Source organism: Hyperolius riggenbachi, chromosome 2 (genome assembly GCF_040937935.1).
Source record: "Hyperolius riggenbachi isolate aHypRig1 chromosome 2, aHypRig1.pri, whole genome shotgun sequence".
In the NCBI taxonomy this organism is placed as follows: Eukaryota; Metazoa; Chordata; class Amphibia; order Anura; family Hyperoliidae; genus Hyperolius; species Hyperolius riggenbachi.
In genome coordinates this window covers 409,879,169-409,898,246 of record NC_090647.1, presented here as the reverse complement: position 1 = coordinate 409,898,246, position 19,078 = coordinate 409,879,169, and the positions used below count along the sequence as shown (strand labels likewise).

Here is a 19,078-nt window from a genome sequence, read left to right as displayed (position 1 = left end):
GTATTTGGCGTTACAGCCCATAATGAACATAAAATAACTAAGCCAATACTATATGCATACAGTAAATACATAACATACCCCATTATAGCAGGCACTGATCCATCTGGTTTTGTATCATCAAGTGTTAGTCCAATAGGTGCATCTTCATCTTCAATGATCATGCTTCCACAAAAATCTACATAAAGAATATGCATTCTCAGCAGTGTAGTTATTTACAAAATATCCCATTTTAATAGACTACATTAATAATTAAATTGATTACAGCATATCAGAGTTTAATTGCTTGTAATAATCTTATGCACTATGTGCGTTCTACTCAACTCAGAACGCAGAATAGGCAATGTTCATCTTTGTCTGTCCCGGTTACAATACACCATGGCCTTAGGTAGATACTGTATATATTTTTATATGGGGGTATATATTTACAGCTTTTTGCCCTGCTTCATTTAGTAACTTACTGCACTGGTATTTCAAATTAGCATAGTTATTGTAGTACAGAGAGTGAAATAATTATTTAATCCCTTGCTAAACTTGTAAGTGTGCCCACTTACAAATAAGTTAACCGTTTGTAATTATTATGTTAGCTTCATTTTAATGGAGAGAGACAGAATATTAATGGAAAATCCAGGAAAAAAATTTCATTAAATAAATGTTATAAATTATTTCCATGTTACTGAGTGAAATCAGTATAAAGCTGTGTACACACAGTACAATTTTCCATCAGATCAATGGATCTATTAGATAATTTCTGACCGGTCCGATCAGATTGCGATCGATTTTGGGTACTTAATGCAAAATCGATCAGAAACAATTTGGATGTCTACACACGATGCAATTTCTTATCAGATCACTGGTCAATCAGATGGAAAATTAGATGGCTTTAGATTTCCTACAACCCTGCCAGCGTTCTGGCAGCCACAGATTGTGTAAGCTCAAAGATTACAATCAGCCAGGGCTCGTTTACACTAGGGGCGTTTTCGTCCTTTTTTCAAGTGCAGGCGATTTTTAAAATCGCCCACAACACGCTTGTTCAATGAATCTCTATGACAAGGTTCATTTCAGCGCGGTTCGTGTGCTGTGCTTTCAGCAAAGCGGTGCCTGTACCATTTTTGGGGTGTTTTTGCTAAAATGGAAGGTATAGGAAGAGTGCTAAACGCTCACAAAGCCACTTTATGCTGCGATTGCGTTCACATTTTTTAGAATAAATACATTGGGCCTGATTCACAAAGCGGTGATAACTCAGTTATCACGCCTAAAAGACTTTAGGCGTGAAAACCTTTGCACTAGCAGAATTATCACCGCTTTGTGCTGCTGATCACGCGAAGCTCCCCTCGCGCGCAAAGTTTTGCGCGCGTGCAAAGTTACATAGAGCTTAATGGGTGCTGCGCGCGCGCCTGCACGATTGCGCGCACAAAACTTTGCGCGCGGGAGCTTAGTGCGAGTTACTTGTGATCACGCCTAAACTAATAATGATAAAGGGCTTTCCACAGGCGTGCAAAGTGTTTGCACCGTTTTGTGAATCAGGCCCAATGTATTTTTTTTTTCCGGGTCAAAGAGTTCACTTCCTGCCTTGCGTCAGAGAGTGAATTACAAAACCGCTCTGGAAAAGCTCTTAGAAAAGCGCTTTTACCAGAAACGCAGCACGCAGTGGAGCACCGGGAAGGGGGGAAAAAGCGCACAAAAACGTTTGCATTTTTGATTTTAGGTGTGAATGAGGCCTCACAGATACTGTACTCCTCTCCTGATCTCAACTCGTTATGCGTATAAACCACTAGTGTCCACAGAATTCAATGAAACTACCACAGAAATGAAAAATGGTTAATTTCTTTGTAAGTGGGCAAACTTACAAAATTAGCGGGGAATCAAATAATGGGCATATACTGCAGATATCAACTGGAAATTATTATTTTTCTAAAGTCTATATAAGGTGCTATGCAGGCATAAACTGAAGGTATTTGTGTTGAATGAAGTTCATTGAATTAATTAATGTGTGTCTGGATTAGTGTTCGCCACTGTTCGGGATTCGGCAAATTTTGTGGTGTTCGAGTTCGCGGCGAACACCATCCGAACACCTCAGTGTCCGTGATGGATGCTCTGCCACGTGGTTCGAACTTGTCCGTGGCTGAACGTTCGGCCGTACGTTCGGTCGAACGCGCGTCTCGCGCTGTGATTGGCCGAGCGGGTCACGTGTTCGGGTGCATAAATACCCGAACGCGCGTGATCGGCGCCATTTGCTTTGGGGTTTAGCTTTGTGTAGGTAGGGAGTTTAGCGTAGCGTACTGTCTGCCAGTGCCAGCCACAGGGCCCCAGCCTCCAGCCTCACCGCTGACAGCAGCACCCACAGAGCCTCACTGCTAGCCAGGCCAGCCACAGTGCCCCAGCCTCACTCTGACAGCAGCACCCACAGAGCCTCACTGCTATCCAGGCCAGCCACAGGGCCCCAGCCTCACGCTGACAACAGCACCCACAAGCCTCACTGCTAGCCAGGCCAGCCACAGTGCCCCAGCCTCACGCTGACAGCAGCACCCACAGAGCCTCACTGGCTGCTAGCCAGGCCAGCCACAGGGCCCGAGCCTCACCGCTGACAGCAGCAGCCACAGGGCCTCACTGCTAGCCAGGCCAGCCACAGTGCCCCAGCCTCACGCTGACAGCAGCACCCACAGAGCCTCACTGGCTGCTAGCCAGGCCAGCCACAGGGCCCGAGCCTCACCGCTGACAGCAGCACCCACAGAGCCTCACTGCTAGCCAGGCCAGCCACAGGGCCCGAGCCTCACCACTGACAGCAGCAGCCACAGGGCCTCACTGCCAGCCAGGCCAGCCAGGCCAGCCACAGGACCCCAGCCTCACCGCTGACAGCAGCACCCACAGGGCCTCACTGCCAGCCAGGCCAGCCACAGGGCCCCAGCCTCACCGCTGACAGCAGCTGTAGCACACACAGGGCTGTTAAAAATCCACACATATTTTCATTTTCAGTGACTTTTGTATCATATTGTTTATTAAAAAAACACTTGCAGTGCCACCAAGTGGGATCACTTGCATACCATCAATCCACAAATATATTCTGTGACTTTTGCTGAGTATTGTTTCTTAAAAAAAAATTTCAGTGCCACCAAGTGGGATCACTTGCATACCACCGATCCACACGTATATTCTGTGACTTTTGCTGAGTATTGTTTATTAAAACAACACTTTCAGTGCCGCCAAGTGGGATCACTTGCGTATCACCGATCCACAAGTATATTCTGTGACTTTTGCTGAGTATTGTTTATTAAAAAAAACACTTTCAGTGCCGCCAAGTGGGATCACTTGCGTACCACCGATCCACAAGTATATTCTGTGACTTTTGCTCAGTATTGTTTATTAAAAAAACACTTTCAGTGCCGCCAAGTGGGATCCCTTGCGTACCACCGATCCACACGTATATTCAGTGACTTTTGCTGTGTATTGTTTATTAAAATAACACTTTCAGTGCTGCCAAGTGGCATCACTTGCGTACCACCAATCCACAAGTATATTCTGTGACTTTTGCTGAGTATTTTTTATTAAAAAAACACTTTCAGTGCCGCCAAGTGGGATCACTTGCGTACCACCAATCCACAAGTATATTCTGTGACTTTTGCTGAGTATTGTTTATTAAAAAAACACTTTCGGTGCCGCCAAATGGGATCACTTGCGTACCACCGATCCACACGTATATTCAGTGACTTTTGTTGAGTGTTGTTTATTAAAAAAACACTTTCAATGCCACCAAGTTGGATCACTTGCGTACCACTGATACACACGTATATTCTGTGACTTTTGCTGAGTATTGTTTATTAAAACAACACTTTCAGTGCCGCCAAGTGGGATCACTTGCGTATCACCGATCCACAAGTATATTCTGTGACTTTTGCTGAGTATTGTTTATTAAAAAAAACACTTTCAGTGCCGCCAAGTGGGATCACTTGCGTACCACCCAGGCCCGGATTTACATCACAGGAGCCTATAGGCACAGAGATCCTGGCCCCCTAGACGTCATCCTTCATGAATCTACAAACTGCACTGCAAATGTACTGGCTGGCCCAGCTGTCATTTCTCCCTTACTTCCCCTGCCCATCTGGTAGCTACAGGTGTCTCTTAGTATTAGGTACCCAGAAGTACCCTAAGCATTAAGTAACTAGAGGTGCCCCTGACTTAAGTGAGATCTGGTCAGTGGAATACAGAGAGCAGGGTGAGTAACCTCTCATTTACACTTTGCTCAGGACTCTGCATAGGTAAGGCAGGTAGGAGGCACTCGGGGAGGGGATTTAGCCTCCTTTCCATCATCAGGCGCCTGTAGGCACGTGCCTACAGTGCCTTATGGTAAATCCGGCCCTGGTACCACCAATCCACAAGTATATTCTGTGACTTTTGCTGAGTATTGTTTATTAAAAAAACACTTTTGGTGCTGCCAAATGGGATCACTTGCGTACCACCGATCCACACGTATATTCAGTGACTTTTGTTGAGTATTGTTTATTAAAAAAACACTTTCAATGCCACCAAGTGGGATCACTTGCGTACCACCGATCCACACGTATATTCTGTGACTTTTGCTGAGTATTGTTTATTAAAAAAACACTTTCAGTGCCGCCAAGTGGGATCACTTGCGTACCACCAATCCACATGTATATTCTGTGACTTTTGCTGAGTATTGTTTATTAAAAAAATATTTCATCTTTGTGACAAGTAACGACTACTATGAAGAAATCCCGTGAAAGAGGGAGGGGCAAAGGAACAGGTGTTTCCCCTGACGGTTCACGTACAGGCCGTGGTGGCGCACCTAAGAAAACCCCCTTAATGCCGCTATCTGACCCAGTCAAAAAACAAACCTCACTGATCCACAAGAACGGAAAGATTTAATGAATTGGTTGACCTCTCAAGCGTCCAGCAGCGGGTTAAGCACCAGCCCATCCTTGTCAGGCACGAGGTCCTCTGCCAGTTATATGGAGCCAGTGGGCACAAAGGTGACATGACCAGCAGCTACAACATGCACACAACAACCAAATACAGAGTCTGAACAAATCTTGTACGACACACTGGGCTATTCGGAGGAGATATTCGTACCCGCACAAACTGCCATCTGTCAAAGGTCAATGGAACAGCCACAAATCTTGTGCCCGGATTCACAGGCAGTGGATGATGAAAATGCACCAATCACTGAAAGGCAAAGCGAGGACGAAGACACCCAAATCCCAGAGCAATCTGCGCAGCAATTGGAATGGCAGGAGGGCTGCACAGAACATGAAGAACAGATGGGATTGAGGTGCGCAGAGGATGTTCTGATGAGCTCGACTCCACCGCACACATATGAGGACAACTCAGAGATGGAAGAGGAGGTTTTGGACGATGATCGCACAGACCCGAATTGGCCACCAGCAGCACGTGGCAGTCGGGATAGCAGTACAGATGAGTCAGCTGAAGAACCTACTGCATCAAGAGTTCGCGTTGTGCCACAAAGGAGTCAGGGAACATCGGCCACAACAAGCGCACAAGTGAGACGCAAAAGAGGCACGCGCCAAACTCCCAAGCAAAGCAGTAGGTCCTCCAAAGTCTGTGATTTCTTTGAAGACAGCACAAAGATTTGGACAAGCACCATCCACTTGACTTCAATGTTAGGCTAATGGTATTCAATGAACTAAAACCAATAGTGTGCAGAAAGGCCACCAAACACGATGAATACACACAGAAGCAAAGTATGGCCCTACAAAAACCGCACCACAAAGGTTTATAGAAATATAAATAAGCCTTTATTTATCCATATCAAAAGTATTAAAAAACCATAAACTTAAAAACAATGGCACATTGTTGTATTATACATGTAAATGTATATCCAGTATGGCCCTCATAATGAACTGTGAAAATGCAAGCACAAGGTAAATGACATCAGAGTATAACAATCTCAATCCACAGTCAGTAGTGGGAGTGAATGGGTGATGACTGGAAATGACTGTGCACGAAAGGAAGGCAGAATGGCCGTGTATGAGGCCACCCTGCACAAAGACCGTTAGAATGTGAAGGATGCCGAAGTGAAACGGGGCCCGTGTGTGGACCTGTGTAGAAGATACACTCAGGACTGGTGAGGGGAGCAGTGTAAGCCTGGAAACGTGTGCCAGATAGAATGTACTGGCAACATGTACCAGGTGAAAAGAGGACGTGCGTGCCTGTGATCCAGCAACTTACCGGGTGTGGAGAGAGAGAAGAGGGCGTGTGTGCCTGTAGCCGTCGCGATTCGCCGCTATATGCGGCTTCTTCCGGGCACGCACGCCCTCTTCTCTCTCTCCACACCCGGTAAGTTGCTGGATCACAGGCACGCACGTCCTCTTTCCTCTTTCCACCTGGTACATGTTGCCAGTACATTCTATCTGGCACACGTTTCCAGGCTTACACTGCTCCCCTCACCAGTCCTGAGTGTATTTTCTACACAGGTTCACACACGGGCCCCGTTTCACTTCGGCATCCTTCACATCCTAACGGTCTTTGTGCAGGGTGGCCTCATACACGGCCATTCTGCCTTCCTTTCGTGCACAGTCATTTCCAGTCATCACCCATTCACTCCCACTACTGACTGTGGATTGAGATTGTTATACTCTGATGTCATTTACCTTGTGATTGCATTTTCACAGTTCATTATGAGGGCCATACTGGATATACATTTACATGTATAATACAACAATGTGCCATTGTTTTTAAGTTTATGGTTTTTTAATACTGTTGATATGGATAAATAAAGGCTTATTTATATTTCTATAAACCTTTGTGGTGCGGTTTTTGTAGGGCCATACTTTGCTTCTGTGTGTATTCTTTGAAGACAGCAGCAAGGATGTAACCATGGTGATTTGCAGGGTGTGCAGGAAGACACTGAGCAGGGGAAAAAATGTGAACAGCATGCTATCTGTCCCAGAGATGTTGCTGCGCAGGAGAAAAATGCCAGCAAATGACCCCCGAGCCATGGCACTAACAGCCAGCATTGCCAGGTTCCTGGCCTGCGAAATACTGCCATATAGAGTGGTGGAGACAGACAACTTCAAATGCATGATGTCGATGGCCATACCACATTACGCGGTTCCCAGCCGCCACTACTTTGCGCGCTGTGCTGTGCCAGCATTACATGATCACGTGGTCGGCAAAATCACTCGAAGCCTGAAAAATACCATTGGCTGCAAGGTTCACCTTACCACTGACACCTGGATGAGTGCGTTTGGCCAGGGTCGGTACATCTCCCTTACGCACTGGGTGAACCTTGTGGAGCCTGGCAGCGACTCCTCACCCGCTACGGCACAGGTGTTGCCAACGCCGCAAATTGCCGGACCTGCTTCCCTGCGAGTCAATGACAACAGCGACCTCTCTGGCTCCTTTTCCTCCACCGCCTCTCCAAGCTCGACCTCATCCAGCATCACTAACCCAGCAACAGGAGCGTGGGAGCGGTGCAGCACAGCTGTTGCCTTGCATCAGCAAGCCTTACTGAAGCTGATCTGCATTGGCGATAAGCAGCACACAGGTGCAGAAATGTGGAAGGCAATCAAGGAACAGACCCAGTTGTGGCTGGCACCGCTATACCTGGAACCAGGCATGGTTGTGTGTGATAATGGGAGCAATCTCATTCGCGCCTTACGGTTGGCAAAGCTGAGACACATCCCTTGCCCGGCCCACGTTCTGAACCTATTTGTTCAGCAGTTCCTGAGGACATACTCAAACGTGGCGGATCTTCTGCTGAAGGTGCGGCGAGTGGCCAAACATTTCCGAAACTCCAGTGCTGCCTCGGCCGCACTAACCAAGTTGCAGCAGCGCTTTAGTCTACCCAACCATCGCTTGGTGTCTGATGTCCTCACGCGGTGGAATTCTATGCTGCACATGCTAGCACGCCTTTGCGAGCAGAGGAGTGTAGTAGTCCAGTGACTGACGGAGCAGTACCGATGTGCATCCGGTCAGCTGGCAAACTGACAACAGGCGAAGTCCTCCAAAATTTTGAGTAATCCACGTTGCTTGTGAGCGGTGATAACTCTTTAGTCAGCATTACAATACCACTGCTGTGTTTACTGAAGCAATCAATGTTGCAGATCAAGGAAGAGGCAATCAGGATGGAAGAGGAGGAATTGAGAGAGGACAACGATCAGCGTGATGATACCCACATCAGGCAATCTGCCTCAGGAACCGCTGGTCCCAGATATGATGAAGAAGAGGACGAGGAACAGCTGGAGTTGGAGCAGGACTTGGATGCCTCCACTGCCAAGGAACATGGCCGTGCACGTTTGACTTCCACAATTCAGCGGGAATAAGACCAGGAAGAAGGTGCTGGTGATGGTGCATCACAACAATCAAGCACAGAACATGATGAGCATCCTGGTAGGACTCTGGCACACATGGCTCAGTTCATGCTAGGCTGCATTGAACGTGACCCGCGCATTGTCAGAATTCTGGCCGACGTGGATTACTGGGTTTATACCCTTCTGGATCCACGCTACAAAGAAAATGTTCCCACACTGATTGAAGAAAGTGTCAGACAGGTCAAAATGGAGGAATACCAGCAGGCTCTTGTGGAGAAATTAGTGAGGAGATTTGCATCCTCCTCCAGCCACGTCAACAGAGTGACTTCCGCTAACCAAGGACTAGGAGGGGAGCAAAGAACACAAACGGCAGCTAGTGCCCACAAGGGAATGGTATCGGCAGTGTCCAAGGTGTGGCAAACTTTTCTGACACCCAGGCAGCAGCCCACAGAACAGCATTCACCCAGTTCCACCTACAGCGCCGATCGCCTGCAGAAGATGGTCAAGGACTACATGTCAGATGGCGTAGCCGTGTTCAACAATCCATCAGTCCCCTTTAACTATTGGGTCTCTAAGCTAGACACCTGGCACGAACTGGCAATGTACACAATAGAGGTGCTGGCTTGCCCTGCAGCCAGCGTTATCTCCGAACGCTGTTTCAGTGCTGCCGGAGGCATCGTTACAGATCGGCGTATCCGCCTCTCCACAGAAAATGCAGACCATCTGACACAAATTAAAATGAATAAATCGTGGTTTGGAAACGACTTCGCAACACCCCACGACCCAGCACCATGAACATCTGTGCTGGGTTAGCGTTGCCGCTCTCTTTTTAAGGAATATCTCATTCTATTATATTTATCACTGCATGGTGACAAAATGCTTTGCTTTACGCATGCATTTTGTCACCATGCCAGGCCTGGGTTGTGTCACAAAGCGTGGCCTTGCTCTCCTGTAGTACCTCCTCTTCCATCCGGTGTGTTCGGTTAGCGTTGCCGCTCTCTTTTTAAGGAATATCTCATTCTATTATATTTATCACTGCATGGCGACAAAATGCTTTGCTTTACGCATGCATTTTGTCACCAAGCCAGGCCTGGGTTGTGTCACAAAGCATGGCCTTGCTCTCCTGTAGTACCTCCTCTTCCATCCGGTGTGCTGGGTTAGCGTTGCCGCTCTCTGTTTAAGGAATATCTCATTCTATTATATTTATCACTGCATGGCGACACAATGCTTTGCTTTACGCATGCATTTTGTCGCCATGCCAGGCCTGGGTTGTGTCACAAAGCGTGGCATTGCTCTCCTGTAGTACCTCCTCTTCCATCCGGTGTGCTGGTCCCATTGGTAGTACTACGACAGCTTTCCAAGATCTCATTTGCCCCCCCACTATTCCCAAGCCATTTTGCAGAAGTTTCCCTCATTTTTTATGTTTTTTATGGCCTGCAAAGCAGAAATATTCGGGTGCCCATTGACTTGCATTCGAGTTCGGAATTCGGCCCGAACATGTCGAATATCGGGGCAACGTTCGGCCGAACCGAACCCGCACATTTTAGGTTTCGATCAACACTAGTCTGGATATCTATGAATGGCTGCTATGTTTTTTTGTTTATTATGGGTAGTGTGCAGCTATTAATGTTAAATGTACTGTGTGGTCAATATTGATGAGCACGAATGTTACATAAACATAATGTTGCATCATAATGCAATTAGGCTGTTTCTACGTGTGTGATTTTTCCGTGAAAGTTTGCAACAAAATGTTGCATTTGTATAAAAAAAAAAAAAAAAAAAAAAGATTGTTAATGGGCTAGTTTCCATTTCATGCAAATTTTCAAATGAGATTGGATCCGTGAAGAAAACAGACAGAGTGCTGAATGTTTTCATATTCTGTGTGCCATATTTTGCGAAAGATGGCAAAAATCACATAACAGAAATTTTTGTGGTCAATTTTCTACCGGAAAAGGGAATTTGTCATGTTGTTACTAGGCAAAACATGTAAATTAGGGCCATTGTAAAAAATTGTACATGAACATTTGCATAAAGACACATAAAATACCATGTGTTTTTTCATTTCCAGAAAAATTGCATGTGATTTTCCTGATGTGAAATTGCAAAGCTACAGTGGAAATGCAGCCTTACGATGCGAAACTGTAGTGCAAAATTTCAGAAAAATCTTAATCAATAGTGTTTGTAACTGTAATCAGGAACTGTAATTTTGCAATAGCATGTATGGGGGCTTTGCTATTAACCTCTAAAATCTGCACAAAATGACGCATAATTACAAATGTATCATGCAGAATAAATTTAATTTCTGAAATCTAATTAGATGTAGCTTTAATTGCGATTTTTTTTTATGTGAAATTTCATGTAATCGTAATTAGCAGATTATATTCATCATCTGTGGTCAATATTATGTTTATTCCTTACTTCCATTTTATTTGTGTGTTAATTATGCCAGTTGCTGAAATGTCTGCTAAATTATACTGTATGAATGAATGGTGTTTGTCTACATTGCCTATATTAAATGTGTTAGTTACTTGGGTGTGTGGGTGTGTGGGAATCTGAGGTATACGCGTTGTTTCTCTGAATGCGTGTTATGAATTAATGTGTGTTTGTATAACTGCAACCTTTGTAATTATGTGTTTCTGCTTTTTCTTTACAGTGTACAGTGATCAGGGCCATTACATATGAATAGTGTACCATATTGCTGTGAGTGTGTGTCGTTGCCAATGCCATGTGTGCTCTATAGTGAAAGTGATGGGAGTGCGTGTGGGTGGAGTGTGAGAGGGTACTGAGTCTGAGGTGTAGCGGAGAGTGCACGGGTGGGTGCAACAGCCAACAGCCAAGAGAAGGTACCTTCTGACAGCATTGGTTGCTGACCAAGTGACACAGTGCTCACTTCAGCATTTAGAAATGACTCAAGAGATCCTTGCACTTACAGCTAGTGTTGGGCGAACATCTAGATGTTCGGGTTCGGGCCGAACAGGCCGAACATGGCCGCGATGTTCGGGTGTTCGACCCGAACTCCGAACATAATGGAAGTCAATGGGGACCCGAACTTTTGTGCTTTGTAAAGCCTCCTTACATGCTACATACCCCAAATTTACAGGGTATATGCACCTTGGGAGTGGGTACAAGAGGAAAAAAAATTTAGCAAAAAGAGCTTATAGTTTTTGAGAAAATCGATTTTAAAGTTTCAAAGGTAAAACTGTCTTTTAAATGCGGGAAATGTCTGTTTTCTTTGCACAGGTAACATGCTTTTTGTCGGCATGCAGTCATAAATGTAATACATATAAGAGGTTCCAGGAAAAGGGACCGGTAACGCTAACCCAGCAGCAGCACACGTGATGGAACAAGAGGAGGGTGGCGCAGGAGGAGAAGGCCACGCTTTGAGACACAACAACCCAGGCCTTGCATGAGGACAAGAAGCGTGCGGATAGCAATTTGCATTTTGTCGCCATGCAGTCATAAATGTAATACAGATGAGAGGTTCAATAAACAGGGACCGGAAACGCTAACCCATCACAGATGTTCATTGTTCATGTTACTTGGTTGGGGTCCGGGAGTGTTGCGTAGTCGTTTCCAATCCAGTATTGATTCATTTTAATTTGAGTCAGACGGTCTGCATTTTCTGTGGAGAGGCGGATACGCCACCGATCTGTGACGATGCCTCCGGCAGCACTGAAACAGCGTTCCGACATAACGCTGGCTGCCGGGCAAGCCAGCACCTCTATTGCGTACATTGCCAGTTTGTGCCAGGTGTCTAGCTTCGATACCCAATAGTTGAAGGGTGCAGATGGATTGTTCAACACAGCTACGCCATCTGACATGTAGTCCTTGACCATCTTCTCCAGGCGATCGGTGTTGGAGGTGGATCTGCACGCTTGCTGTTCTGTGTGCTGCTGCATGGGTGTCAGAAAATTTTCCCACTCCAAGGACACTGCCGATACCATTCCCTTTTGGGCACTAGCTGCGGCTTGTGTTGTTTGCTGCCCTCCTGGTCGTCCTGGGTTTGCGGAAGTCAGTCTGTCGGCGTACAACTGGCTAGAGGAGGGGGAGGATGTCAATCTCCTCTCTAAAGTCTCCACAAGGGCCTGCTGGTATTCTTCCATTTTGACCTGTCTGGCTCTTTCTTCAAGCAGTTTTGGAACATTGTGTTTGTACCGTGGATCCAGAAGGGTATAAACCCAGTAATTGGTGTTGTCCAGAATGTGCACAATGCGTGGGTCGCGTTCAATGCAGTCCTAGGCCGAAGAGGTCATAGCCTAGGGTCACAAAACCTGTTTATTGGGCAATTTCAATGGTGGCGAGTCTGACGTACATAAATCGCAGCAATGGCCGTTAGCAACGTCTGAATCTCACGAAATGTCTCATGCAGGTAGAAGACATATTGTTAGACTTGGGCTCCAAAGATGGGTTCCCTACATCTCTGCAAACCAGAGTTACAGGGGTCCAAATTTGATAAAATCCCCCATAGGCTTTCATTGGGCCTCCTATTTACAGTTCCAAAATCTCACATCTTTTCAAAGGGCAATTACTCAGCAGTGGCAAATTTTCTAGCATTGTAGGGACCCTTAGGGGGAACATGACTGGTGAGTTTCGGGCCCCTAGGCCAAAGAGGTCATAGCCTAGGGTCACAAAAACCTGTTTATTGGGGCTATTTCAATGGTAGTGATGGTGACGTACATAAATCGCAGCAATGGCCGTTAGCAAAGTCTGAATCTCACGAAATGTCTCATGCAGGTAGAAGACATATTGTTAGACTTGGATTCCAAAGATGGGGTCCCTACATCTCTGCAAACCAGAGTTACAGGGGTCCAAAATTGGTAAAATCCCCCATAGGATTTCATTGGCTCCCTATTTCACTTTCCAAAATCTCACATCTTTTCAAAGGGCAATGGCTCAGCAGTACCAAATTTTCTAGCATTGTAGGGACCCTTAGGGGGAACATGACTGGTGAGTTTCGGGCCCCTAGGCCGAAGAGGTCATAGCCTAGGGTCACAAAAACCTGTTTATTGGGGCTATTTCAATGGTAGTGATGGTGACGTACATAAATCGCAGCAATGGCCGTTAGCAAAGTCTGAATCTCACGAAATGTCTCATGCAGGTAGAAGACATATTGTTAGACTTGGATTCCAAAGATGGGGTCCCTACATCTCTGCAAACCAGAGTTACAGGGGTCCAAAATTGGTAAAATCCCCCATAGGATTTCATTGGCTCCCTATTTCACTTTCCAAAATCTCACATCTTTTCAAAGGGCAATGGCTCAGCAGTACCAAATTTTCTAGCATTGTAGGGACCCTTAGGGGGAACATGACTGGTGAGTTTCGGGCCCCTAGGCCGAAGAGGTCATAGCCTAGGGTCACAAAAACCTGTTTATTGGGGCTATTTCAATGGTAGTGATGGTGACGTACATAAATCGCAGCAATGGTCGTTAGCAAAGTCTGAATCTCACGAAATGTCTCATGCAGGTAGAAGACATATTGTTAGACTTGGATTCCAAAGATGGGGTCCCTACATCTCTGCAAACCAGAGTTACAGGGGTCCAAAATTGGTAAAATCCCCCATAGGATTTCGTTTCCAGTTATTTTTATTGGAAATTTTTCAATTTTTATAAATGTAACAATAACATTTTCTAGTTGTCAAGGGTACTTTTTACATAATAACATGTTTTACATTGCAATATAGTCAAAACCTGTACAATTTGCTTAACCTCAATAAGTGTTTTGCATCAATATTGTACATAAAGGAGAAAAAAAAAGTTACATTTATTACTTCAACTTATTCTGAACGTCTTAATACAGCTGACATAGTTATTTGAAGAGAGAAAAAAGGAGAAGAACATTATAGTATTTAGTATTTAGTATTTATTAGGTGAAATGTTTTTCCCAGTTATTCCTTATTTGTAGATCTATTAGGGAGCTCAACCTCTGGAGAATGGGGAGTTTTACCCCCCTACAGAGACTCCAGAGGGTGCTCCCAGGAGTATTAAAGTACTTGGGGAATAACAAACGTCTAGTTCCCGCGTTTCACCTTATACTGTCTAAATTTAAGACAGTTTGTTTCAGTTGAAGTCTATTTCCTATTTATTCTTGTGTATTTGTATATTTCCAAAATGTATTCGAATTTTAATTAACTTATGAATTTCTTTATATTTGTCTAGACTGAGCTGGTTAACCTACTACCTAACTAACTAACTAACTAACTGACTAACTGACTAACTATTACCTAACTACTCGCTTACTGATGAGAACTGTTTGGTCACTCAACAACTGTTTCTCATTTAACTCCCTTTATCTATCTAGGAAACTTTGTCCGTACCGGTAATGAGGCTCATACTCTCTCTACCAATTTTCTTAGAGTAGGCATATAATATAATAACATTCATTCAAGTGGTTTATTATTGAAAAACTGTCTATCCATGGTCAATCATCCAACAGCATATTTCCCCTAACCTAGAGTGGCCAATAATTCCCATATGTGTTTTATGTGTTTAGGAGCTTTGAATTTGTATAAACTGTAGGCCATAAGTACGATCTTTTCTGAAAGGCACTGACACTACCGCACCTAATAGCCCATGATCTTTCCGCTACTAAGTTATCATCCACTTTCTTTAAGATATCAGAGAAGGATGGGAGAGAACACGTCCTCCAGTTTTCTGCTATACCAATTTTTGTAACTATACAGATGTGGTTAAAAATGAACCTTTCTCCTATGGGCATGTCAATTGTCTTTAAGTGCAGTAAAGCCATATCTGGAGTGATTTTAGCTAGATGGACTGGTAGTTTTTTCATAAATTCCTCAATTTCTCCCCATAATATTGTCACCTTAGGGCACGTCCAGAAAATATGTAACAAAGATCCTGTTTTTTTACAATTCCTCCAACACAATGGAGAGGCGTTAGTATCAAATGCTGCTATTTTTTCCGGTGTCATATACCAGTGCCACAGGAGTTTTAGGAAGCTCTCATAGTGTGTTACACAATGTGTTGCCTTTTTGAGAGAACCATAAGCTTTTTCCCACTCTTCCTGTGTAACATCTATCTGTAGGAGCTCTTGCCATTTCCTGAGTTGCCATCTAGTAGTGTCATCTTCTTTCAGTGTTAATAGTGTTTTGTAGAAGGTTGATATACCCTTTTGTCTATAGTTTTGTTCATCTAATATTTTTTTTGTTGATGGTAGATGGGAGATTGGTTGGGGTGTATGTTTGGTAAGAAATTTTTTAATTCTGAAGTATTTAACTTTATCCTCTTCAGGTATTTGATAAACAGCCTTTAGTTCTTCAAATGATTTTAGAGTGCCATTATTCAAGATGTCCTCCAGTAATCTAATATCTCTCTCCACCCAACTATCTAGGGGTAAGTTTTTTAGTGCTGAAGATAAACTTAATAAGGGAACATTTATACTTATTGCTAAAGGATCTTTGCTGCTGAGGCTGACTAATTCCTTCCATACCCTAATCATATTGGCTGTGATTGGATTTGGGATTTTTAAGGGGATATTCCAATTGATTCTAGAACTAAGATAAGAAATCATATCATCGCTTGGAATTTGTTCTTCCTCTAGTTTTACCCATTGTTTTGTGTAGTCTTTATACCAGATGGATCTGGAGTGTTCTAATATGCAGGCCTGGTAATATTTCTCCAAATCTGGCACCCCTAGGCCTAGATTTGAGGAGTGGGTGGTCAAGATCTTATTAGAGAATCTCGACTTTTTGTCCATCAATATGAATTTGTTAATTAGTCTTTGAGTTGCTATGAAAAATTTTTTGGGGATTTTTATGGGTAGAGTGCGAAAGAGATATAAAATTTGGGGGAATATTAGCATTTTGAAGGCTGCTGATCTTCCCAGCCATGAAAATTCAAATTTTGCTAGATTTTCTAATTTAATTTTGAGTTTTTGTATCCAAGGGTCATAGTTTTCTTTGTATAATCTTTCTATGGTGGGTGTCAAGAAGATACCTAGAAATTTAATAGATTTTGCATCCCAGGAATATGTGCAAGAGCTCCTCAGTTGATCCATCAATTTACCCGGAATATTGCAAGGCATAATCATTGTTTTGTTTTCATTTACTTTGTACTGGGAGACCTTAGAGAACTCCTGTAGTTCTAATTTAACATTGGGTAAAGATTTTGCAGGTTTCTGTATACACAACAGAATGTCGTCTGCAAAGAGACTGAGTTTTGATTCTAGTTTGTTAAGTTGGATTCCCTTAATATTTTCATTATTCCTAATACTCTGGGCCAAAGGTTCCAAGGACAAAACATAAACTAAGGGGGACAGTGGGCATCCCTGGCGTGTTCCGTTGCTTATATTAAAGGGGGAAGAGAGGCTACCTGAGGATAACACCCTTGCTGAAGGTTGAGAGTACAATGCCATAATTGAGTTATGCATTCTACCCACACATCCAAATTTGTCCAACACAGCCGACATGTACCTCCAATTAACTCTGTCGAACGCCTTCTCCGCATCCAAGGATATGAAGAGAGAAGGCGTCCGACAGAGCTTCACCTGATGTATCAGAGCCAAGACATTCCTTGTGCCATCTGCAGTACCCCTTCCCTGTACAAAGCCCACTTGGTCAGATGTAACTAGTTGTGGAATTAGTGGTGCCAATCTGTTTGCCAAAATTTTTGCATACAACTTTACGTCTGTATTCAGCAGTGATATCGGCCTATAGCTTCCTGGGTCCGACAGGTCCTTACCCTCCTTTGGAATGGTTGTAATTATCGCAGTTAGATTTTCCCTAGGGAAGGCACCAAGGGTTGCTATTTCATTGAACATGTTAACCAGATGTTTGGATAATATATTAGAATGTTTCTTATAATAATCATTTACAAATCCATCAACCCCTGGTGCCTTATCTCCCTTAAGAGACCTAATAGCTATTTCTACTTCTTGTTGCGAGAATGGAATATTTAGTTGTTTTTGTTCAAATATGTCTAAACTGGGGAGTTTGATCTTTTTGAGATATTCATTGATTTCCTGGGTCGATGGAGAGTGGGTATCTGGATCTAAGTCTAAGTTATATAATTTACTATAATATGTGGATAATGCCTCCACTATCTCTTGTGGGTGATGTACCATTACTTTAGAGTTTGGATGTTTTAATTTTATAATTCTCTGCATAACTCGTCTACCTTTTATTTTTCTAGCCATGGCCTTCCCTGCTCTATTTCTGTCAGAGTACCATGTCTCTTTTAGGATACTTTGCCACCTGTCATATTGAGAGTACATGTCTTCAGCTAATTCTTGCCTGTATTTTTCTAAGTTGGGGATTAAGTTTTTCTTTTTATCTATATATATCAATTTTTCTAATTTTTTGATTTCTGTTAATAAATTTTCTATTTTCTCTCTATGTTTCCTCTTTAAAATTGCACCCTGCTTCATAAAGGCGCCTCGCATGTAGGCTTTATGGGCGTTCCATAGTGTGGTTTTTGATATGTCTGGGGTATCGTTGATTTTGAAGTATTCTTCAAGGTTTTGTTTTATTATTGGGGCCGTGTTTTCTGAGTTTAGTACTAGTTTGTTCATTCTCCAAATATAGTTGTTAGTAATTGGTGTGTTTTGTAAAGCAATTTTTGCTGTGATGGGGGCATGGTCAGACCAAATTCTTGTGCCTATTTCAATTTGGGATATTAAGGGGAGGGAGAACCTGTCGGCCAGTATATAGTCAATCCTAGTAAAGGATTGATGCACTGCTGAATAATATGTGTATTGATGATCACCTGGGTGGGCACACCTCCATGTGTCATATAATTCATTATTAATTATGGTAGATTGAATAGTTGCTGGAATTCTTCTCTTTCCCGCAGTACAGTCCATCAGTGGGTCCATTACTGCGTTAAGGTCACCTGAGATCAGTATTGAGCCTTTGGACATACTTTTAATCTTTTGTAGTTTTTTTTGCAGAAAATTGGCTTGATGTGAATTTGGCGAGTAGATATTGGCAAAGGTGAAGTCCTGAGAGTTCACTTTTCCCACTGCAATAACCAATCTACCATCTGGGCTACTATAAGAGTCTAACAGTTCAAACCCCAAGGAATCTCTGAACGCTATCAGTACTCCACATTTTTTTTTGTTTGGTAAAGTAGCATGTACTATCTTGGAGAATTGTGCTAATTTTAATTTCCCTGCACCTTTTTGATTCAGGTGTGTCTCCTGCAGACATAATATATCTGTTTTTTCTTCTTTGACTAATTTGTTTACCAGGTACCTCTTTCTATAAGAGTTAAGCCCTCTTGTGTTTAGGGAAAGGAAATTAATGTCTTGAGTCATGGAGCAATTTTAAAACGATCCAAATCCATTTTAACTTTATGTACCTTATCCATATACCTACCAATACTAGAGATCTGTTAAGTATATTGTCGTCAGCATGAGTATAAGCATAACCATAAACATAGACATAAACATTACCGGTTTTATATGTAGTAGTTTCCTTAGATGGGAGGAGATACAACTGGTTCCTATTGAATTCGCTGTAAAATAAGGTGATGTTAGTTGGGTGTGTAATCAAGCATATTATAATGATCTTAGAGTCTTTAAGGAGCAACCGCTGAGTGACCATAATTGTCCAATGAAAAGATAACCATGTTTGGAAAAGTACCAAGTGTTGTAGAGACAAGCTACTTGTACTTTCCCCAGGAAGCAAGTTAATTGTTCCTTTCAAAAGGAGCTTTGGGCTGCAGAACAGAAACAGTAACAAAAACAACAACAACAAGAAACAAAGAAAAAAGGAAAAATAAAAATCAGCAGAAGTAGAGTAGTAACAAGTGATCTTCTTAGTGTCCATTCTCTGGTGGT

General features: G+C 43.4%; 1 protein-coding gene across 1 annotated transcript in view; it reads right to left on the bottom strand.

Moving 5' to 3' along the window:
• Positions 1–19,078, bottom strand: part of LOC137544514 (amine oxidase [flavin-containing]-like) — a 266,964-nt gene that overhangs the window by 51,564 nt on the left and 196,322 nt on the right. Inside the window, exon 9 of the mRNA XM_068265600.1 lies at positions 79–175. Coding sequence (XP_068121701.1) covers positions 79–175 — 97 coding nt within the window. The remainder of the gene's footprint in view (positions 1–78; positions 176–19,078) is intronic.